The sequence below is a fragment of the Mercurialis annua genome, linkage group LG5 (genome assembly GCF_937616625.2).
Source record: "Mercurialis annua linkage group LG5, ddMerAnnu1.2, whole genome shotgun sequence".
Taxonomy (NCBI): Eukaryota; Viridiplantae; Streptophyta; class Magnoliopsida; order Malpighiales; family Euphorbiaceae; genus Mercurialis; species Mercurialis annua.
This window is the reverse complement of record NC_065574.1, coordinates 3,242,024-3,263,830: the sequence shown is the minus strand read 5'-3', so window position 1 is coordinate 3,263,830 and position 21,807 is coordinate 3,242,024. Positions and strand designations below refer to the sequence as shown.

At 33.0% G+C, this 21,807-nt stretch overlaps 2 protein-coding genes across 3 annotated transcripts; one reads left to right on the top strand and one right to left on the bottom strand.

Moving 5' to 3' along the window:
• Positions 1–5,313: 5,313 nt before the first annotated feature.
• LOC126682459 (ubiquitin carboxyl-terminal hydrolase 7) lies at positions 5,314–11,035 on the bottom strand. The gene is made up of 18 exons (XM_050378163.2): positions 10,912–11,035; positions 10,375–10,520; positions 10,195–10,230; positions 9,983–10,090; positions 9,240–9,340; positions 8,989–9,112; positions 8,716–8,775; positions 8,560–8,627; positions 8,296–8,346; positions 8,029–8,137; positions 7,493–7,581; positions 7,195–7,264; positions 6,875–6,955; positions 6,675–6,770; positions 6,532–6,580; positions 5,852–5,971; positions 5,688–5,762; positions 5,314–5,574 (listed from the first exon to the last, which is right to left on the bottom strand). Exons 1-18 carry the CDS (start codon positions 10,919–10,921, stop codon positions 5,519–5,521), a joined length of 1,449 nt encoding a protein of 482 aa, XP_050234120.1. The 5' UTR covers positions 10,922–11,035; the 3' UTR covers positions 5,314–5,518.
• A 2,366-nt stretch (positions 11,036–13,401) lies between these two features.
• LOC126681000 (uncharacterized) lies at positions 13,402–21,457 on the top strand. Of its 2 annotated transcripts, XM_050376349.2 has the most exons (12): positions 13,402–13,931; positions 14,233–14,459; positions 15,387–15,454; positions 15,707–15,778; positions 15,972–16,315; positions 16,487–16,555; positions 16,639–16,727; positions 17,266–19,572; positions 19,707–19,784; positions 19,911–20,022; positions 20,835–20,885; positions 21,196–21,457. In XM_050376349.2, the coding sequence occupies exons 1-12, from the start codon at positions 13,575–13,577 to the stop codon at positions 21,244–21,246; spliced, it is 3,825 nt and encodes a 1,274-aa protein (XP_050232306.1). In that variant the 5' UTR covers positions 13,402–13,574; the 3' UTR covers positions 21,247–21,457. The 2 variants fall into 2 exon arrangements, with proteins under 2 accessions (XP_050232306.1, XP_050232307.2); XM_050376350.2 differs by lacking the exons at positions 13,402–13,931; positions 14,233–14,459 and adding an exon at positions 14,951–15,063.
• Positions 21,458–21,807: the final 350 nt, after the last annotated feature.

Here is a 21,807-nt window from a genome sequence, read left to right as displayed (position 1 = left end):
TTCTTTTACAAATAGCTCAAATTTAATGGATCAAAAGTTATACAATAAATAGTAGCTCATTTATTTATAATCATCTCAAAACTAATTTTTTTTATCTAAATTGACAAGTGTATTTAGGTAGATAATCGAACTCAAGACTTTCACAAGTTTATAATTTTTCATAAAATTAAAATATCAATTCGATAAATAAAATGTAATGTCACTGAATCAAAATTTCTCTATGATTAATTTTTCATTTTTTTTCCTGCATGTCAGAATCCACATTCTTTGAATTCATTTTCTTGTTGACATGGACCCCCTTCTCTAAGTGTATTTAATTATAAGATCATTGAATTGATTTATATAGCATTTATTAATCTCTTAATTAATTTTTTAGATATTCAATTAGCTTAGAAGAAATGGCCAGGGTTTTGATTCACCTCCACATGGATATCCATGATAGACTATGCAAACCAAAATATTTTGTCCTTGTTATGGAACCAATTTAATGGTACCAATTTGTGGTAGTGGATTTTGATTTTAATAAATAAATTCTCCCAAGTCATCCAATAGTGACTTTTGAATGCAACTTGTAACATTAGTGACTTGACCTAAATGTTGAAAATCTTAATTTGGCAATATTTCCTCAAATAAATAGAGTTGCATAGTCTATGAAATAATCTATATTTGTCTAGTTTTATCCCAATCTTTTCATTTAAATGAGTTGAATTATGAAAAAATGTTCTTCATCCTCTCTACTAAATGGGCCTCACTCCATAAATGATGCTTAATTGGACCACTCTTTGGTTTAGCAATTTCATATTGCAGAAGGCCACATGTGTGTGGGGTTTGCTTAATCACATTGTACAAAAAGAGTAATTTAGTACCTAGATGAAGCAGTGTTTTCTGAACCTGCCTGGTCGGTTCAACCGGTCCGACTGTGAGCCTGAGACCAGTTTGGTTTGATTCTTTTTAAATTCTTCGTTAAAAGTTGTAATTTCCACTCCAAAAATGACGAGTTACTTGTTAATGTTTAAACCAACTTTTATTAGCAAATGACTCTTGATGGTTAAGCCATCGAAAGACTTGAAAACATATTATTTCTTAGTTCAGGGACCATAAAAAGACAACTTATATAGGAATCAGTTAATCAAAAAACATATAATTTAAAGATTTAATAATGGTTAAGCCAACTTTTATTAGCAAATGACTCTTATTTTGCTTAAACGTTTTAACATATAATTTAAACTAGGGGTGAGCACGGATCCTGGATATCTCCAAAACCGAACCGAAAACCGGACCGAACATATCCAGGACCGAAAAATATCCGTTGACCATTGACTTTCCCCGAACCGAACCGTACCGAAAATTTTATTGGTACGGTTCTGGATCTTTTATAAATAACCGTACCGAGAACCGAACCGTACCGAACCGAAGTACCGAACTTATACCCGAAGAACCGCAAATTTTTTTTACTAGTGTCGCTTTACGTGTTTCACACGTGGCTCGTAGTGTAACTCCTCTAATTATCAAATAAAATTTAAAATAATAGTTGATTTGAAATAGTTTATCTTATTAAAATATTTAAATGACTATTTTAGTTCTTAGAGTTATTTTCAAGACTTACCTTCAAAACTTGATTCGAAGACTTGTGTTCCGAATAATTACAGATTTTTATTTTTAGTAATTTTATTTAAATCTCTTATTTTAATTATATTTATTACTGCTAATTTTTTATTTACCTTAAACATGTCTAGTTAAATTAGTTGAGTTGAATTGCGGTCAGTGGTATGGATGTTAATAATTTTATATTATATTTTATAACTGAATGAATATTTGTATTTATAATTATTTGATAAGGAAATTGTAAAGACTTGTATACTACTTCAATTTTACCACATAAAACTCAAATGTTTTAAGGAAAGTAGAAAACTAATTTCGATCAAATAATTCTAGCTTGGTCATTGTTTGACTCAACATCTAAAACTAAGGTAGTTAGCTATTAATACGGAATTAATTTTATCTGACTCCACAATAATTGGTATCCTAATTCTAAATGACTATAAAACCTTCAATCAAGTGATCAATTAGCTATAACTTAAAAAGGATTATTTGATAAATGTGCATGTCCCCCCCATCCGTAATTATATATATATATATATATTAATATTATTCTAATTTTCATTTGATTATTATATTTATATTAACTTTAAATTACTAAAAATTAAAATTGTTTTATAAAATTAAATAATATATATTAAAAATTATATGAATTTGTCAAGTATTTAATAATTATTAAAAGTATTTTTTATAAATTAATATAAACAACACATATTCATTATTTTCTATCATTGACCAAATTACATAGTTTTAACAAATATGATATAATTTTAGACTTGAGAATATTTAAAAGTACCCTTATCAAATAATCAAAAAATTAATATTAAATCGAACGATAATATACATGTTGTGTCTTTTTATTTTATTGATGATTATTTACTTGTGATAGTTGAAAATATAAAAAATATGAATGAATGAGTAGCTAATTAATTTTAAAAGTCAAAATAATATATTATAATATAGTAGAGATTACATTTTAAATAAAATAATATCCGTGGTTTTAGTGATATCCGTACCGAACCGTACCGAACCATTAGGACCGAATCCCCGTACCGAACCGTACCGAAAAATAAAATCTCCGAACAGAAACCGAACCGATTATTGGTACGGATCCGGATATCCAATTTTTGATATCTCCGATTTTTGGTTTGGTTCCGGAGATTTGTCAATCCCCGGATTCCCCCGAACCGTGCTCACCCCTTAAATTTTAAACCGGTTGAATTAATTAAATTGTGAACCGGAGGCCTCTTCGGTTAGGCTATTTATTTGGTTTTTGGAACACTGCCCAAAGAATATATTCTGGTAGTGTAATGTGGGATCCATGTAGTAGAAATGAATGGTTGGGCACAAAATTCTTATGAGAAATGAATGGCTTTTGGTGATGGAGAATAGGAAGCTAATAGTAGGCTTGTTGGGCAACAATTGCCCTATTTTGTTGGTTCTCATTCAAGAGCAGCACAAAGATAAATTCTCCAATTTACCAAATGGGGAAACCCTAAGCCATCCAATGTGGGTCAGGAACCTCTCAAGGTTAGTATATATGTCATTATTTGGTGTTTATATTGAATAAAAAGTTCATTTTACCTCCTAAATGTGGCATAAATGATTAATTAAAGCAAAGTTTATGGGTTTGAAGAAAAAAAACACCTAAATTTTGCATTTTGTCTCGTTTTACCCTATTAATAAAGTGTCAGAAAATAGTTGGAGCATTTCACACATATTAGAACTGATGTGGCGGAAAGTTATTGGACAATTAGAAGTTAAAAGATAAAACGAGTTAAATATCAAATTCGTGGTATTTTCTTTTTCAAAACCATGAGTTAGACCTTAATTGATTTTTTGTGCCAAATTTAGGAGATAAAATGAACCTTTGTTGAATTTATATTTTTCCACAAGTATTTAAAAGGTATATTATTCTCAAATGCTTGAGTTGTATTTTCAAATTTATTATAATAGTAGATTTTCCAGAAGCGGAAGGGTCAAATGTGATATATTTTTAAAAAAAAAATCTATCATTTTCTCTACATGTTCATGGACGATTTAGACAGATCCAGATTGAATCTAATCGTACTTTTACTATTTTAAATATAAGTTCAAGTCCAACTCAGGTTTAATTTGAACCTAGCATTTATTATCTAACTCGGCCTATAGATTAAATTCCTGCAAGATCATGCTGAATTTTCCCAAACCTATATATGAATTTAATTAAAATAAAAGTTGAAGCACAGATGTGAAAAAACAAACGGGTCGAACAGAACATAGACCGAGCTTGATGAAAAATCAAACTCGACCCGAGCAGTTCGGGCCTATATTAGACAAATATTCAATTTAATGGTTAACTCTATAATTTCCTCTAAATTTATTGTTTTCTCTTAATTTTAGTTATTAGATAATTGAAAGAATCATTTTCAAAGAGCAATCTATTGGAAAACATAAAAGGACCCAAATACAAAATAACATGAAAGAGAATGAAAATGATGAACAAAATGAAATGTGATGATTGTCATTAGTCTTGGCTTGTATGAAAAGAAAATGAGACCATTTTGTGCTGGCCCCAATTCTTGAATGGCAGGTGGCAATTTCTTGTTGATGAAATTTGTGAGTTGTGTATCTCAAAAATGAGTGCTGATTGAGTAACATTTTGGCATTTTCTTTTTGCCCTTTGTATGTGCCCACCAATTTTGAAAGAAAACTAGGCTATGACTTGGCTTGATTACCATACAAATGAATGCAAGTCAATATTAAATAAGACCAAATGAGTGAGGTAATTTAACAAGTGCATTCACAATCATATGAAGTTGACTTGATAATTGTAATATAATTTGCACATTTTATTTCAAATATGGAGAAATTTTGCTAAATTGATTCACTTAATAAGTATTAACTACGATGTGATTTTATTGGTATACTCACTTTGTAAAAGTTATAAAAGTTTCGAGTTCGAATTTCCACAACACTGTATGAGCAACTTTCACTGTGTAACTCACATAGTTGGACCTCCAACATATGAAAATCACTTGATAAATAATTGAGCAAAGTACAATAATTGGATTTTTGGATGTACTTGTAGAGTTCTAGCTAGTTTTATTATTATTGCACCAATGGCAAACTATTTCTTCCCTGCTAAGTTCTTTCTTCGTAGACTTCTTTTTTCTTTACTTGATTGGAAAGATTTATGACTAAAGGTCAATCTGATCTTTGAATTTGTGATCCGAAATCAAATAACTCATTTTGAACCATTTTAATCAATTACGGATAATACTCTTCATTTTTAAGTTAATTAGGAACAAAATTGTATATGAACAACTTTAGAGACCGCGATAATCCAGATTTATTCTTAATTGGTCTAAAGTTGAGAAAATTATCCTTAATTGATCAAAATCAATGAGAGTGAATTGTTTAATTTCGAATCACAAATTCAAGGACCGAGGGAAACTATATAGAACAAATAGAATTTGTATATAATAATGTTTACTACACATCACTGCGAGAAATCATTCTAAGCTCCACCACCACCCCAATTTGAGGTGCTCAACATCAACCTATATTGAATAGTTTCCCCAATTAATTGACATTGGCTCTTAGAAACTATTTCCTTTAAAATATATTTTGACTTGCATACATAAATATAAAAAAAATTATACCAAGCACCCAAAAGATGAGTGCATTTAATGACAATAAATTGGGAACCAATAAAACAATTAAATGGAAATGTAACTCAAAGCAATGATATATTATTAGAATATCAAATCCAATCACTGAAGCTAAAAATTCATAACACAAACGCTAAAATTTCTGAAGTACAACAACAGAACACTCAGTGATAACCATTTGCCTATTTCATAATCTGAATCTACAGAATATATCCCTTTTGTCACTTGAATATAAAGCAACAAGTAAATAATCAGAATAATCAAGACTACATCGGGAGAACACGTGCCTTATACATACATATATACGCCATATGCCAGTCACCTGAAACATAAGATGAACCAAAAAAAATCATTGGAATATTGATCAACAAGAGCATATTGATGGCGATGTCCTAATTTTTTTATTGAAATACATAATTTTCTGTCGGAGCTTACCTCCTCCGGATAGTTTAGTTATATCTTCCTCGCGCTGTGGAATAGGGTTGTCATCATCGTACTCGATCCATTTCCCTATTTCCGCAGAAAATCCGTTAGTTCGAAACAGTCAAGTCTAACAAGTGATAAAGCACTGAATTGACAACAAGTACTGGAGAACTTACCGCTTTCTTGCTTGACCCATGCAACATAATGACCTGAATCAGCACTCCTGCCCTTATGGGTCAGCACAGCAACCAAATCATATATTCCGGTTAAACTTGATTCTTTACTCAAAGATCCACCTGGACAAACCATAAGAATGTCAAATTGAGGAAACAATTTTGACTTCAGCATAACTAGTGCCAGAACATGGGTAATCTTATTGAACTCATTAAAAATCTCAAAAAGATTCATGTCTTTGGGAGATTTTTTATACAAATTTTAACTTAACTAACATGTCACCAAATAAACTATCAAGTCAAGTGACACATAATCAACGGAGTTAAAAAACAATCATGGCAAAGACAACCAAGATATAAAATAAAATTTTAGCGACATTCGAGATACAAATTAAAGTTTAGTGACAGTTCTGAAAGAGAGGAGATAGTGTGAATTACCCATCAGAACATGCATAATGTGAACCTTTGGCAAAAAAAATCTTGCATGGGGAAATTCACAAATCAAATGTTGGTGATTTGTAACCCTATCCTCCAAGTATATGTCAATCGTATAGTCAATACTAACCACCAATAAGGCATTCGATAATAATGACACATGGTAACACACTGAAATAAGGATATTGATATATTGATGTACAAAAGAGAAGCCAGGCTCAAACTCGATAAAATTAACAGCACTTTACCTGCTTCAGAGGTAGCATTTGAAGATTCCCCGCTTCCATTGGATGATCCCTATACACATCACAACAAACAAGAGTAAGACATGTCATGCATACCATAGAGCTTAAATATACATATTTGCACGTCACTCAAAACAACAGCTCACCTCTGCATCTGTCATCTTGACATCGTTGTCTTTTGGAATAGAGGTCTTCTCCTTTGCTTTCAAGCCCACTTTTTTACCCTCCTCATCTCTCAAAATCTGATAATTGCCAGATATTAAAATCAGCCATGACACCCACCAACGTACAAACAAATATAATTTTAAGTTAAAGAAAAGGTCTCTCAAAGCTTCAACTTATATACCTGGCGAGGTGCTTCCAATTTCTTGCGAAGATCATCTGAACATAAATCATAGACATCCAGCTCTAATGGATAATCCACTTTCTGAGCACAAGCATATTTAAACATTAAAAAGATAAAGAAGTATTCAAAGAATCCGCAATACAGTTCTTATGGAATCTTTTAGCATGACCAGTCTATGAAAAACCCAATGATCTTGCATCATTTATACTCTTTTCAGCATCAGTTAAACATGATTTATGCCATAAAAATGTCAAAATTTACCCTTAAATCGCCATAATAGTTTTGATTTACTATAATAATTACGATGAAGAGACACTTACCCTCAAAATCTTGGCTTTCTGATTTGATTCTCTCTTCCAGAAAAAACGAACAAATTGAACAGTCAAGTACCTTGAAAATAAATTGTAAGAATTTACGCACCGAAGGAATTTCATTACTTAGAAATAGAGAATTAATGAATATGAAACTTATAAGTAGTCAACCATCTTGCCAAAAATTGAGAGATTGAATTTGATCAGGCCGTCAGATCTTATACAATTACTTACTAGTATATCATAGTAATCATATTAAAGAAAATGAAAGAAAACATCACAATGAAGTCAGTCATAGGCAGCTTACTTGGGCAAAGCATTGATACGAGATTCTTTCAAGTAAATTGCACTACGTCCTAGAGAAGGAGATGCTTTCTCCAACTCAGATTTCAAACCCTGTACAGCCCACCCAATAAAGTTCATTAAATATCACAGCATTAGTCATATTCATAGCTTAAGAAAAAAATAAGAAATATTACAACACTAATTGTATGGTCTGATTGAGAACACCTATAATGGAGGACTTTCTAAAAGATTCTCTCATAAACATAAAGAAGGATCAACAAAAAGAACCAGAAAAGTTGGAAGCATGTTAATAGTCACTGTTGATTGGATTCGTGTTCTTTTTAAGGATTAAAAATTTCAAAAAAAGGAAGCAGATCACAGCATGGAGAAAGAGGAGGAAACTTGCTATCACAAGACACCTAAAAAGAGACAGTAAATGAGAGTTATGCCAAAGCAGAACATAAAAGAGCCTTTACAAATGGAATGTAAACGTTGGACACCCAAAAGTCGCACGGTGCAAAGATTGTTTATGGTAAGCAAATTGCCAACATCACTTACATGCTTTAATCCTTCATGCAAGTGGTTCACCTCCTGTGATATGTGGCACTTGAGAGAATAAACTGATTCTGTCTCTGAACTCTCTTCGCCACTTTCTTGGCAATGAATCCTAGCAACATCAAAATATTTTAAAAAGTGTTTTACATTAAAATTTGCAAAACAGCTATATTCATTACAATGCAAAGTGATACTGAAAAATGATTGACAGAATACTGCTAATGTAGCTTAGCAATGCTGAAACTAATGCTTCTATTTTAAAACATCTACCTGCTTACAAAATCAATACCAAAAAGTTCCTTCACTGTATCTGGATTTTCACTGCACAAAAGTTAAAGAAGATAGGATGATCAAAACAAAAATAAATTGGAAAGATGCTGTATGAAAATGCAGGAATACCTAAACCAATAACTTCGTTACATAAAATCTAAAGGGAAACGACCTCAAAGCTTTTTGTGAAACCAAATTCAATGTCACAACCCAGCATGCAGGTATACATATATGCATGCCATAACATATATAATCCAAAAGTACCTGGGACTTGGTGGCCTTAAAGATTGTGAAAGAGTGTACAAAAGCTGCGTCCAACATTCCTCAGCATCCTGGCATACAAATTCAAACATTTGGATCAACATCTCAACCACATTAACAAGTTAGACTACAACAGAAGAGAAAATAAATGGGAAAAACCTGCTGCATGAAAACACCATTATGCAACTGGCCAAACTGCGGAAACTTTTTGCGGAACACCTAGAAAGAGAGAGAATAATAAGTACCGTAGTTTTCCATTTCCTTGCATCTCACAAATCAAGGTACGTGGTGAAAAGTACCAAATAACCAATGATGATGTCCATAAAGTTCCCAACAAGAATTTGGGATGACAAAATAATTAAAGGAAACAGCCTATCAAATCTAACCATGCAAATTGTTGAGATAAAAAAGAAGATGAAGGGGAAAACAAACCATCCAAAACTGCATAGGTGCAACAGCCTTGACACTTTTATCAAGTTCATTAAACAATTCGCGAGTTGCAGCTGTCAACATATGAGATGTCTGATCCACGTCATTTCTTTTGTCAGATGGATACCTACCAAAATTATGAATGACACATAAGTTAAGCATTAAGCACTACCTAATTTGCCACTTGAAAACTATTAGCTGAAATAAAACAATTAGTTGCAAGAAAAGGAGAGATAGAAAAAGAGAGAACTTACTTTACTAAAGCCGACTTCAACTCTGGAACAGAATGCAAACATTGTACCGTGGAGTTCATGTAACAGGTGTTTCCAAGATTAAAAAGGCCAGCAGTATGACCCTGAGAACAGCAAGAACAATAGGAAGATATATTCACCAACACTGAACAAGAAAAATGAATAGTAATACATATAAAAGTAACGCTAATGCTAGTTTTACAACAAATTTGGAGTTTTATGCAGGACAAACACTAATTTTGAACTATAACAATTCAAAATAGTAAGGCGACGCATAATTAGACTTGATAAACTAGTATGTTTTTCAATGATCACAACCTAGGAAACCACCCAAATTACTAGGAATTATAACAACCGACAAAGAATGAGAAAAATAAAAATCCGAACAAACCGTGAATATATAGTAAATCAGTTATTGCATGAAAGTTCTAAATGCAAAATAGATTCATCCAAAACAGTCATTTTATCGCACTAGTGAAGAGTTTCTTCATTAAAATAAAATTAAAGCAAAGAAAGGAAGACATTAAAAACTAGCAACAGACAGAAAAGAGAACTATTTCGGTATAATGAAATTTTTCCATATTTCTATTCAACAGCATCTATCAGAATTCTAATTAACAAATCTTAACATGGATGACATATAAAACCATGTGCGTGACAATATTATAGAGCCATTAGCATGCACATCCATGAAACGGCACACCAAAAATTCATAAATCAAGGGGGAAATTAAGAAATACACTTACCACAACACCAACTTGTTCTTCTTCAGGAAGATCTTCCATGAAAACAGGGCTCTTCTCTGGGGCTTTCACAATCTCATCTGCAGTTCCCATCATCATCAATTTTTGACCCTACAACAATAATTTAAACATTATAAATATACACCATCATTCAACATCAAATTAAACCGGGACAAAAACGTGAGACAGCTTCATATGAAATCAAGATCGTTTACCTCCTTCACTCCTACTGCTGCCCAATCAGCATCGTCCTGCATTTTCAAGAATAAAGTTGAGAAAGAAGATAATAGCATTCAATAAAAGCATACTATGAACTCTAAATATACGTAAAGTCTGTAAGTAATGATATCGTTTTTGAATGCCTTTATTTAAATCAAATTAAACCATATTATTACCTTCAACAAACCACCCTTAACCATAATCTTTTGTCTCTCCGGGGGAACTCCAGTTAGGTCGAACAATTGACACTTGAAAACATACGGAGGCTGACTTAAGTCGATCTCCACACTCGGAAACACCTTTTTTTGCCATTTTATACTCACTGTAACAAACCAATCAATCACCATAATCCAATATTAAGCTTTAAAGATAACATTTAAAACTTAAAAAATATAATGCCAATTACACACAAACTCAAACAATAACTATTTAACATAAATCATATTTTTTTAGTTAGCTCTCAAACAAAAATTACACTAAAAATCATCCAAATTAGGACAAAATTCAGATAAATTAAACTCAGGATAACAAAGCAGCTAAAACAAATTAACCAATGCATAGCTTAAATCAAATATACATAAAATCTCCAATCAACAACCCCAAGATAACGATGACCCAGTACATCAAATTTACAAAAAATGAATCAAATTTAAAGATAATGAAGTAATTGAAGAGTGCTAAATTATAATTAAAAGGTGAGTATTGAGTGATACCTTTAAGCATGATTTCTGGGTTTTGAGGATCGATTGATTCAATAAATTTTTGGATGTTTTTGTGTAAATAGTTTGCTTGAGAAAAAGGTCAGAATAATTAAATTTTGAGACTTTAATTTCTTTTTCTTTCGGTTTATGGGTTTTATACAGGCAGCTCTAGATTTTTGTGGGTACGGTTCCGGGTCGAATATATCCACCGGGTTAGATTTGAATAATTTTAAATAATCCCTCAATTTAGGTCATAAATAATCATTAATCCATAATTTTAAAAAAAATCTAAAATATAACTTTAAATCATTTAATTGTTTAATTATTTTTTTCCTTTGTTGAAATATAAATGTCATCAAAAGTTTAATTATTTAAAATTCAATTCAATTTAGCTCTTCGATTTATTTTTAATATATATAAGTTTGAAATTAAAAAGATTATAATAAATACTTACAATTATTTATAAATAATATAATTTTTTTTAAATTAGTACCAACACATTGATAGCTTCTCCCTCCGATCCGTGATATTTGTCGTATTAAGCTATTTCACATAGATTAAGAAACTAATAAAAGTGTCTTGATTTGTATATAATTTTACTAAATTGTCCATAATAATTACCACTAGTTTCATGTTTGACTAGTACTTCTATCCTTACTAAGTTATTTATTGTAAGGTTTGAAAAACTAGCAATTAATGCTTTCTTTAAACTCTAATGTAACAAATATTATGTATCAAAATAAATTTTTAAATAAAATAAATATTATATACCGAAAGGAGTATAATTTACTATATGCATAGTATTTATTTGATACGAATGTCAATTTCTAAATAATAATGAGTTTCTTTTTTACTTTTAACTCGTAATCGTGAGAATTAATATCATAATAACATTGGTCTAAAGTATCTTTAATAGACTCTTTGTCGGACTTTTATTTTTCCTACTTTTTAATTTTGACTTTAATAATTATATTCTAACTTTATTTACAAGTATATAGGAACTCATAAAAACAATCAGGATTCAATTCAGAGCCTTCTAATAAAATCGAGTCATCGAATTTTCATGGTGTACAAATATGATTTCGCAACCGCAAAATCAAAGGGTCACGGGCGCGACATAGCATCGTCACGAGCACGACTCATCTTAGGTTTAAAAACCTTAAGTTTTCGAAGGTCAGTCACAGGCGCGATCTTGATGACCATTAGATGCCCGACTGATATATTTGAAGACTCCCAATAAAATGGCAACGTGTGACACTAGACGGTGGAGATTTTAATGAATCTCAATAGGTCGCAGGTGTGACTCTTAGGTTAGCGGGAGCAAAGCATCACCTCATAGCAAAAGTTGTTTTGTTTGTTTTATATCTTACTTGTAGTTTGCAACGGGTATAAATATAAATCCATTTACAATATCTCATAAATTAATGATCTAAACCCTTGAAACAATAAATCTCTCATCTTCAAATCATCTTTATTTATTGTAGTTTGTGGGTAAACTTCTAATCTCCTAATCACTGTAAATCAAAGTTTATTTTTATAAAAACTCTAAATTAGAGATTAATTTTGGAAAATCTCATATTTGGTGTTTAGCTATAAAGCATTAAGTTTGAAGTTAGTTTTGAAATTTTATCGTGAATCTCATATAGTGAATTTTAAGTTTCAATATTTGATTGAGAAGTAGAATATGATTGTTTTATAATATAAACCACCGTATATACTGGTGTTTATTTTTATATCTCTTAAACTCTTTTTAAATTTTCTATTTCACATTTAAAGAGTTTAATCTTTTGATTTACAATCCAAAAAACCGGTTTGCCATATTCCTTAGAAAATTACACTTTTTTAAAAAGTCTAACTCTTTATTATAAATATTTGGATTAATGTCATACAAATTCACCAACTTTACACGTTTTCTCATTTTAATCACGAAGTTTAATTTTTTTTATTTTCATGCACCAACTACCACTTTTTCTCAATTTCATGCACGGTGTTGAGGTGTCACGGCTCCATTGGTGTAATTTGCTGAGGTGGAAGTCATTTTACACCAATGAATGAATGCCACCTCAACACCGTGCATTAATTTGAGAAAAATGGTAGTTCGTGCATGAAAATGACAAAATTTAAACTGCGTGATTAAAATGAGAAAACGTGTAAAGTTCGTGATTTTTTTTTACATTAAAATATTTTAATAGTTATAATAGTCTCGTTATAAAATATTTTCAAAATAGGGAGTGAATTAACATCAATTTCCCAACAATAAAAATAAATGGAGAGACTAAATTGTTGACAAAATCAAAAATAAGGGACTAAATTATTGAATTTTTAAATAAGAGGGATCAAAGTGTGAATTATGTTGAATGTGAGGGGTTTTAAAATAATTTGCTCTATTTAAAACGATGAAATTGGACTCCTATAATCTCCTGTTTTAAATTGGAGGGCCGAAATGAACTTTTATCAATCATTTTGGCGTCAAAGAAGCAAAATGTCACTTTTGCAATCATGCCCTCCAAATCCAAAATATTCCAACTTTTAGACCATCTTCGTCTTCTCCTTCCTTCCCCAATTCAATTCCTTTTCACCTCCTCCATACTCCACTCTACAAACAAACTTAATTACTATTAATTAATAGAAAAAACTTGATAATTAATCATCCAAACTCGCCTCCACCACCGCCAATGTACGGCGCCTCCTCCAAGCTCGGCGGCCGTGGAGGCGGCGGCCGAGGAGGCGGACGTCTCTCCTCCTTCCCTCCACCGCCACCTCACCGAGCTTCCACACCAAATAAAAACTCCCGCCTGTCCCTCGGCGGGAGCGGGTCCAATCCTCGGAGCCGGAGCTCAGGCGGTCCCACAAGTACTTCCACGTCAGCCGTTGAGGAGTCATTCTCACTAATTCCGGGGAGAAACCCGCCGGCTTTCGCAATGATTATAAGACTAGCGCCGGATTTAGTTGATGAGATCAGAAAAGTTGAAGCTCAAGGTGCCTCTGCAAGAATCAAATTTGATTCCATGGGTAATAATAATATTGGAAATGTGAGTTTCTTATTAATTTTAGCTTCATTAAATTGTTTTATTAATTTTAGCTTAATTATGTAATTTAACCACATTGTAAGTTTATGAACTTTAGGTAGAGGTTTAGCTATGCTGATATGATATGATATGATAGTTCATTGGTATTATATTCTAGGTTGTTTTGATTGAGCGCGTAAACTAGCCGAGTTCTCCGTAGTTTTGTTTAGTTTTCGAAGTTTTAAGTACATTGATTCTATTAGATATTAGCAGGTTATAATTTATTTGGCGAATTTCTGGTTAAATTGTTTTTGTGTTGCATCAGGTTATTGATGTTGGTGGTAAGGAATTCAGATTTACTTGGTCGAAGGATTCTGGTGACCTATGTGATATTTATGAAGAATGTCAAAGAGGTGAAGATGGAAATGGTGCGCTTATTGAATCTGGGTCTGCGTGGCGTAAGGTTAATGTGCAACGTATACTAGATGAATCGACTAAGAACCATGTAAAGAAGCTGTCGGAGGAAGCTGAACGCAAAAATAAATCACGCAAGTATGTCAAACGATGTATTGAGATTTTTTTTATTTGTGATATCCTTTTAGCGAACATGTGCATGTTTGCTTTTTCTTGAGCTTGTTTATCTGCATCTTTCTGTGATCCTTAAGATGTATATATATGGTTCATGAATAATTAACATAATTGTCTAATTCTGAAAACATCTGCTAGACTTGGTTAAATTTAATGCATCATTTAGATGCATGAACTGCAGTCACGCATAGTGGCCTTGACATGTTTTCATTTAAGTTGTGAATCTTACTTATCATGTCCCTTCCTTTTTGTCTCATATTAGGTCTTGAACTAGTATCCGCAGGATCCTTTCTTTTACCACTAAAATATTTTATTGAAGAACATTTGGCAATTCAATGAAGCATATGCTTTATCCATTGATTTTTTTTGTTTATGCAATGTATGTTTCCAGCACTAGTGCATTTTAAGATTATAGTGCTGCAATTTGGTCAATATTAGATTTCCTGGTAGTTTAGTCTTTACTCTTTACTATGGTTAAGGTTAATGTACAACGTATATTAGCTGAATCAACTAAGAACCATGTAAAGAAGCTATCAGAGGAAGCTGAATGCAAAAATAAATCACGCAAGTACAGTTATTAGTAGTATTCCTGGAAGTTTAGTCTTTACTATGGTCAAACTTCGGATCTTAATTTATTATTTCACAGTTTGAGCTTCAAATGGGTAATTCATTTTGTTCAGTTCTTCATGTGATTTTCCTCGCAAATATACAGTTATTTGGTTCCTTCTGTCCATTCCCCGTACTTAGTCAAAAAAATTATACCGAACTTATATAGATGATTAGATGGCAGTAATTGAATTTGAACAATTTAACATGTATTCTGTGTGATATATATTAGTTGCCATTTGTGCTATTTAAATTTAACTTCTATATTTTGTTTCCTGTTTACAGAGCTATTGTGTTAGATCAGGGGAACCCATCTATGAAGAATCAACTAAAGCAATTAGCGCTTGCCGAGTGTAAGTTCTAATTTTATACCTTCTGTGTGTGTGTCAGTTGCATTGCACCTACACATATACTTGTTCGTGTTCTCCCAAAGAAGATGCAGCTGTTAAACATTGCATTTATGTTGGTTCTTATCATCTTTTGATGAGTTTAATTGATATGAACTCATTCTTTTTATTGATTAGAAATTTTCAGATGGATGGTTGAAAATTTGGAAGCTTATTTTTAAATGTTCAGATATCTAATTTATGTCTCTTTTTTTGCAGCGAATCCATGGAAAGCGCCCTTTAAGCGAAAAGAGCCTCCTTATAAAAAGCAGAAAGTTGAACCTACACCAGGTACATTTACTGAATTAAACTTAATTGACAAATGCAGCTGAATTGCATATATTATTTGAGGAAACGTTTGGAAATATTAGCTTATTAGAACGTGACACAAGCTTTTCTTTTTTCTTTCCTTATTCCCTCAATTACATTATTTATCTGCTATGTCATTTTATTGGTGCTTATTTAATCAATCTACCATTTGCAGTTCCCAAATCTACATTTAGATCGGGAGTTCCGTCAACCACTAGTGTAAAGGGTAGACATTCAATGTCACCTCTGCCATCTACACCTCAGCGATCTAACACTCCAGCTTCTCCATTTGGAATTGGAAATATTAGCAAGAACAGTGTGACCACAGAAGAAGTGATGCTAACCCAGATGAAAAGTAAAGAGAATGTCTCCAACTCAGAAAAAGAAATCCAGATTAAGGCCTCAAATGCTGGACAGGAGACACCAGGGCGCAAAGGGAACTTTGGGACAAAGCCAATGGATTTGCAGAGCTTTTTGATTGCTACTCTGATTGAGAACCCTAAAGGGATGAGCTTGAAGGTATGGGTCAGAATAGTGAAAAGAATGTGAAAAGCAAAATACTTCTGTCTGTGTATTTGTTATTGTTTGCCCTTTTTCAATTTGTTACATTGTAATTGGCCTTTTTGTTTTTGTTACGAATGCATTTCTGGTTTCTTTTGCTTATTGAATATTCAATCTCTTGCATCATAGGCATTAGAGAAAGCTGTTACGGATAAAATTCCGAAATCTGCTAAAAAGATAGAGCCCGTTATTAAAAAGGTAAGTGTTTTGAACTGGGAGCTTCAAGAATCTCTGCTAAGATATATGGTCTTAATTTTTTTCATTTGATCTTGAGCATTCAGATTGCAATTTACCAAGCTCCGGGAAAATATTTATTGAAACCAGGAGTGGACTTGGAAAGCTTCAAGAAACTTCCGTCTGAAAGTGGAAGGTAGTTATTATTTTCACGTAATAAAGTTGGGATTTTATATGGTTGCTGTTGTGGTGAAGTTTAGACTATGATCTTTTTTTATTCTCTGTTTCTTCTTGATTCTAGGAATCAACAATTTATCATGAAAGCATGAAAGGAATTAAAATATTTAGCAGAAGCATCTGCTAATAACTCAAGGCATAATAACTTGACTAAGAATTGGTCTAGCTGGGTCAGAGAGTTTCTTTAGCTTTAGCATTCTTGGGATTTTTTTTTTCCAAAATATTTGATATTCTTGGAATTTTTTTATTTGCTATGCTGTAGTTGCGACCAACGATGCTCCACGATGTATCTTAGTTGGTGTTTGACTACTATCCATGAGCACAATAGTGTTGTTCTATCATAACATAAGCAGTTTACTATTGCTAAAGCTAACGAAAGTGAATGCAGAAAAAATCTATTTGTCCAAAATTCTTTTTTTTTGTGGGAACTTCTTAGCCAATTTATCTATGTTCCTTATATAGAGTACTGGTCATTTTTTGTGATTTTGAATTTTCAGTTCTCCTGAAGATAACAATCACCAGACATTTGTTCCTGAAGACAACCACGATGATGGACCTGCTCTTGAATCTAGAATCATTGAGAAAAGCCCTGCTGTCAGATTTGAAGAACATGCCCAAATAAACTCTAAACTTGAAGAAGAGAATGCAATAGAAAAAATTGATGTCCAACGTAATTCTCCTGATTTATTTGTTGAGAAAAAAATCTCTGACAATAGTGAGGAGCAGGCAGGCAGCTCTAGTGAAAGTGGAAGTGACAGTGATAGTGATACTGACAGCAGTGACAGCGGAAGTGATAGTGGAAGCCGTAGTAGAAGCAGGAGCAGAAGTAAAAGTCCAGTAGGAAGTGGGAGTAGTAGCGACAGTGAAAGTGATGCTTCTTCCAACAGTAAAGAGGGATCTGATGAGGATGTGGATATTCTATGTGATGATGACAAAGAACCCCAACTTAAGGTACAAGCTTGTGAGCCAGGTTTTTCTGCATCACCGGATCCCTGGAAGTCTGGGCGGAATGGGACAGATGAGAAACAAGATGGTGAGGGATCTGATGCTGTTGACATTGATGGTCCTGGATCTGCCGGTTTTGATGTTGAGGGTCATGAATCCGGTGCTGTTGACATTGAGAAGGATTGGGCTAATGATGAAAAGGAGGTTGGTTTACCTTTGAATGCTAGTTCGGTTCCCACCATAGAAGGTGATAAACATGTGGAAGGAGCTCAATCCATTTTTTCTGTACATGATGCCATACGAGAGCGCCAAAATTTTATAGGAACCCTGTTTGATGATAATGAAAATATGACTACTGACAGCTTCAGGCATGAAAATTCTGACAGCTCTGAGAAGTTACCTAAAAGTAAGCCTAAAAGAGGCCCTGATGTGAAGCACATTGATGAGAAATCTGACCATGCTAAGAGATCAAAAGTTGAAATTGTTGCTCAACTGCCGATTTCTGAGGGTAGAGATGCCCAGTTCTCTGAGAGTCCACAACATAGAGACACTGTGGAAACATTCAGGGACCCTGTTATTCAAGTGATGAATAAAGGTGATAAGGAAGGGAATACAGATTTTGGATCACAGAAGGCCTATAACCAGGCATTTAATGGAAAAGCTAATTCAGATTTTCAGCAACCTGGACGAACGTCTGCTGATAAAATTGCATGGTCAAAAGCTTCTGATTCTACTGGGAAATCCAACCGCCCTGAGAGATCAGGACATGGTCATAAATTTGCTGAAAAGGATTCTCAGATGCATGAAGATTTCCCTTTTCAAAGAGAAAAGTCTTCTAGAGAGACTCCAAATGAAGATAATTCTGCGAAGGAGAAAAAGTTGCCAAGAAACTCCAAGGAAGGCGGAGTTGGAGGCAGACATTCAACCTCTTCTGATTCCCACAGGAAACAGAGGAAGGCGGGTGTTAAATTAAAGGACGATGCACAAGTTACAAACTCACATATTGCATCTTCACCTAAAAATGGTAACAGAGTCAATGTAGAAAAGTATCCGCCTGTCAGTGGAAGAAGCCTCCAAAGAGAGCTTTCAGAACTGGAGTTGGGAGAATTTCGTGAGCCATTGCTCGAGGAAAAACCAGTTAAAAAACAGTTTGATCGGAAGGGTTCTTTTAGACAGTCAGATAACAAACCAACCACTTCAGATAGCCGTAATTCAGATTTAAACAAGGCGAATCCTGCTGGAAAGACAACACTAGACTCAGGAAAGCCATCTCCATCTAATATAGGTTATGGGGTCAAAAGGACCCCTGATTATCATATTGATGATGTAACAAGGTTGCAGCATAAGATTGTACAGTCTCATCCACAACATCTTTCAAGGATTGATAATGCTGAAATTGGGGTCAAGAGGACCCCTGATTGTCATATTGAAGATGTAACAAGATCGCAGCATAAGAGTGTACAGTCTCATCCGCAACATCTTTCAAGGGTTGATAATGCTGAAGTTGGACCTCACTTAAGCAAGTTGGCAGCAAATGGTAGATTAAGACAGAATGAAGCAGGGTCAAAACTAGGACATAGTATAGAAGGCTATGGAGAAAGCCATAGAAGAGGCCCTAGCAATGCACAGCTGCTGCATGCCTCTAAACGTGGACTGCTTTCCAACTCAACAAAGGAAAGTAAAACACAATCTATTAATCCAATGCCTGACCTGATAGATAATAGAAAGGATATAATGCTGGCTGAGGTAAATAATAATCCTCGAAAGAGGAGGGAATCTTCCTCTGAGGAAGATGGCTCTTATTTGAAGTATGAAAAGGATGTACCTGAGCTCAAGGGACCAATTAAGGATGCTTCTCAGTAAGTTTTCATGTTCATCATTCTATTTAAAAATGTTATCTTATCTTGATAGCTTAATTTGTTATTGATGTTGTAAGAATCTAATAACATATTTTTATAGCTTGAAATTTAAATAGTATGTTCTATAATATCAGGTATGAAGAGTATGTGCAGGAATACCGTGATAAGTATGACAGCTACTGCTCCTTGGACAAGAGTCTAGAAACCTACAGGTATTCTAAGGGTACCTTCCTCTCGTGTTTGATGTGTTGAGAAACTTTATATTGGTTATTATTTGTATGATATAATCTTAATACTATAGCTGTGTCATTAGATTGATATTGTCTCTATGTACGCAGGAATGATTTCCTAAAACTGGGAAAGGACCTTGAATTTACTAAAGGCAGGGATATAGATAGACATCAAAAGATTTTAATGCAGTTAATGGAATCTTATCGTCAGTGTGGAGCGGTATGCACTATGGTTTCTTTGTTACTATATATCTACCACAAAATAATCTAACCTGCTTGCTTGCACATGTTACCATGTCCGCGCCATTTCGTGCTGTTCTGATTTATGAATGGGCTAATATATCATTCACTTTAATGATGAAGGTTACATTTAATATAAATGTGCGGTTTATAGGCTGAATTGTAGGGTACAACATGCATTAGTGTTTTTTACCATTGCACAAAGACAAGGTAAAAGATTTGAGAATCGTTGGGTCAGCGGTGTGGATGATCCAACTCGAGTAATGCTGTTGAAACCATAGTGCGGCGTCGAATAAATTTTGCTAAGGCGCATTTCTTATCATATTTAACTCTAGACAGAATAGATCTCTAACATCTTCTATGTTTGGTTAGTTTGGCTTTGGACTATTTACTGTGCTACATTTTTTAAATTGGTAAATTATATAGAATATGTGTTATTAATCAGTGAATCAACTTTTATGATTAGGAATTTTTTGGTTTCGAGCTGTGATTTTCATGTCTGAAAACCTCTGATTTCGAACTTCTTATATATAGTGTGGTACTGCATAACTGCTTTATTTGGTCGACCAGCAAACTTTTAGCAGTTAAAAAGATAAAAACAAGAAAAGTAAACAACTTTTAGTAAGATGATTGGACAGTATTCAAGATGATTAAATAACAATAGGCTGCTTGTATCATGCTTGTTTAGGGCTAATGGTGGAATTCTTTTTCTGTACTGTGGTGATGCAGCATTTTCTTATATATTTTTTTTGTTACTGAGTTGTCTACTTTGATCATGATGATGATTTGCAGAGACACAAACGGTTGAAAAAGATATTTGTTGTACTTCATGAAGAATTAGAGGTGAGTTTGTTGAAATGCAGCCAACTTTTGAATATCTGGTTTTTCCTGCTCTCGAATAGAATCAAATCGAACTTTACTTTTTTCTCTTTCAAAACCGAACTGAACCAAATTACAAGGATGTAAATTTTTTCAAACTGGATCAAACCAGTCAGTTCTGTTCAATTTGCATTAAAACTTAATTGAAACTTTTTTATGTCCAAAACCGAACCGAATGAATGTTTCGGTTCGGCTTTTCAGTTTAGTTTGGTTTTGCACACCCATATTTCTAGTGTTGTATGTTTAATTCTGTACATTTTCTCTGTTATTGCAGAACCTGAAGCAAAAGATGAAAGAATTTGCCATCACTTCTACAAAAGATTGAATTTCATTTCAGACAAATCTTTCATCTGCAAAACCTAACCTCTGTACACCAACACCCTGGCCAATGTAATAGGGTGATACATCAAAATAGAAAATTTCTAGTGAAAATATATAATTTGTGAGAAATATAATCCTGTACATATAAATTCCATTAATGTATGAATTATGTACATTTTTGCAGCATTAGATCAATTCTTTTTTAGGAGCAGAAATCTGTAACTCTCCAGTTTTGCTTGGCCAAAGTTATGTCATTTTATACACAAAATTAATCTACTTATTAAGGATATTTGTAAATAAAATTGCAATATTTATGTTGAATTATAATTTCATCATGATACAATTTTCAATGTTGTTCATAGATTTTATTTTTGTAATTCTACAGTCTCCAAATTTTAATGAATTTATTTTTAGGTGACAATTGTATTACTCCTTCTGTTGCTTCTAAATTCGGTTGTTGCATCAGTAAAAATAAAAAATTATAATTAATAATTTCTTATTTATTTTATTATTATACAAAAATTTAATTAATTTAGCTTCCATTATTAAATAATTTTAGAGTGCC

Excerpts from the sequence above, each read along its gene's own strand:
- LOC126682459 (XM_050378163.2), bottom strand. Across the intron at positions 10,091-10,194 it reads CAGCAGTAGGAGTGAAGGAG|GGTCAAAAATTGATGATGAT; the intron begins GTAAACGATCTT and ends TTATTGTTGTAG. Across the intron at positions 6,771-6,874 it reads AATTGGAAGCACCTCGCCAG|ATTTTGAGAGATGAGGAGGG; the intron begins GTATATAAGTTG and ends GGCAATTATCAG.
- LOC126681000 (XM_050376349.2), top strand. The coding sequence starts at position 13,575 with ATGTACGGCGCCTCCTCCAAGCTCGGCGGCCGTGGAGGCGGCGGCCGA. Across the intron at positions 13,932-14,232 it reads GTAATAATAATATTGGAAAT|GTTATTGATGTTGGTGGTAA; the intron begins GTGAGTTTCTTA and ends GTGTTGCATCAG. Across the intron at positions 14,460-15,386 it reads CGCAAAAATAAATCACGCAA|AGCTATTGTGTTAGATCAGG; the intron begins GTATGTCAAACG and ends TCCTGTTTACAG.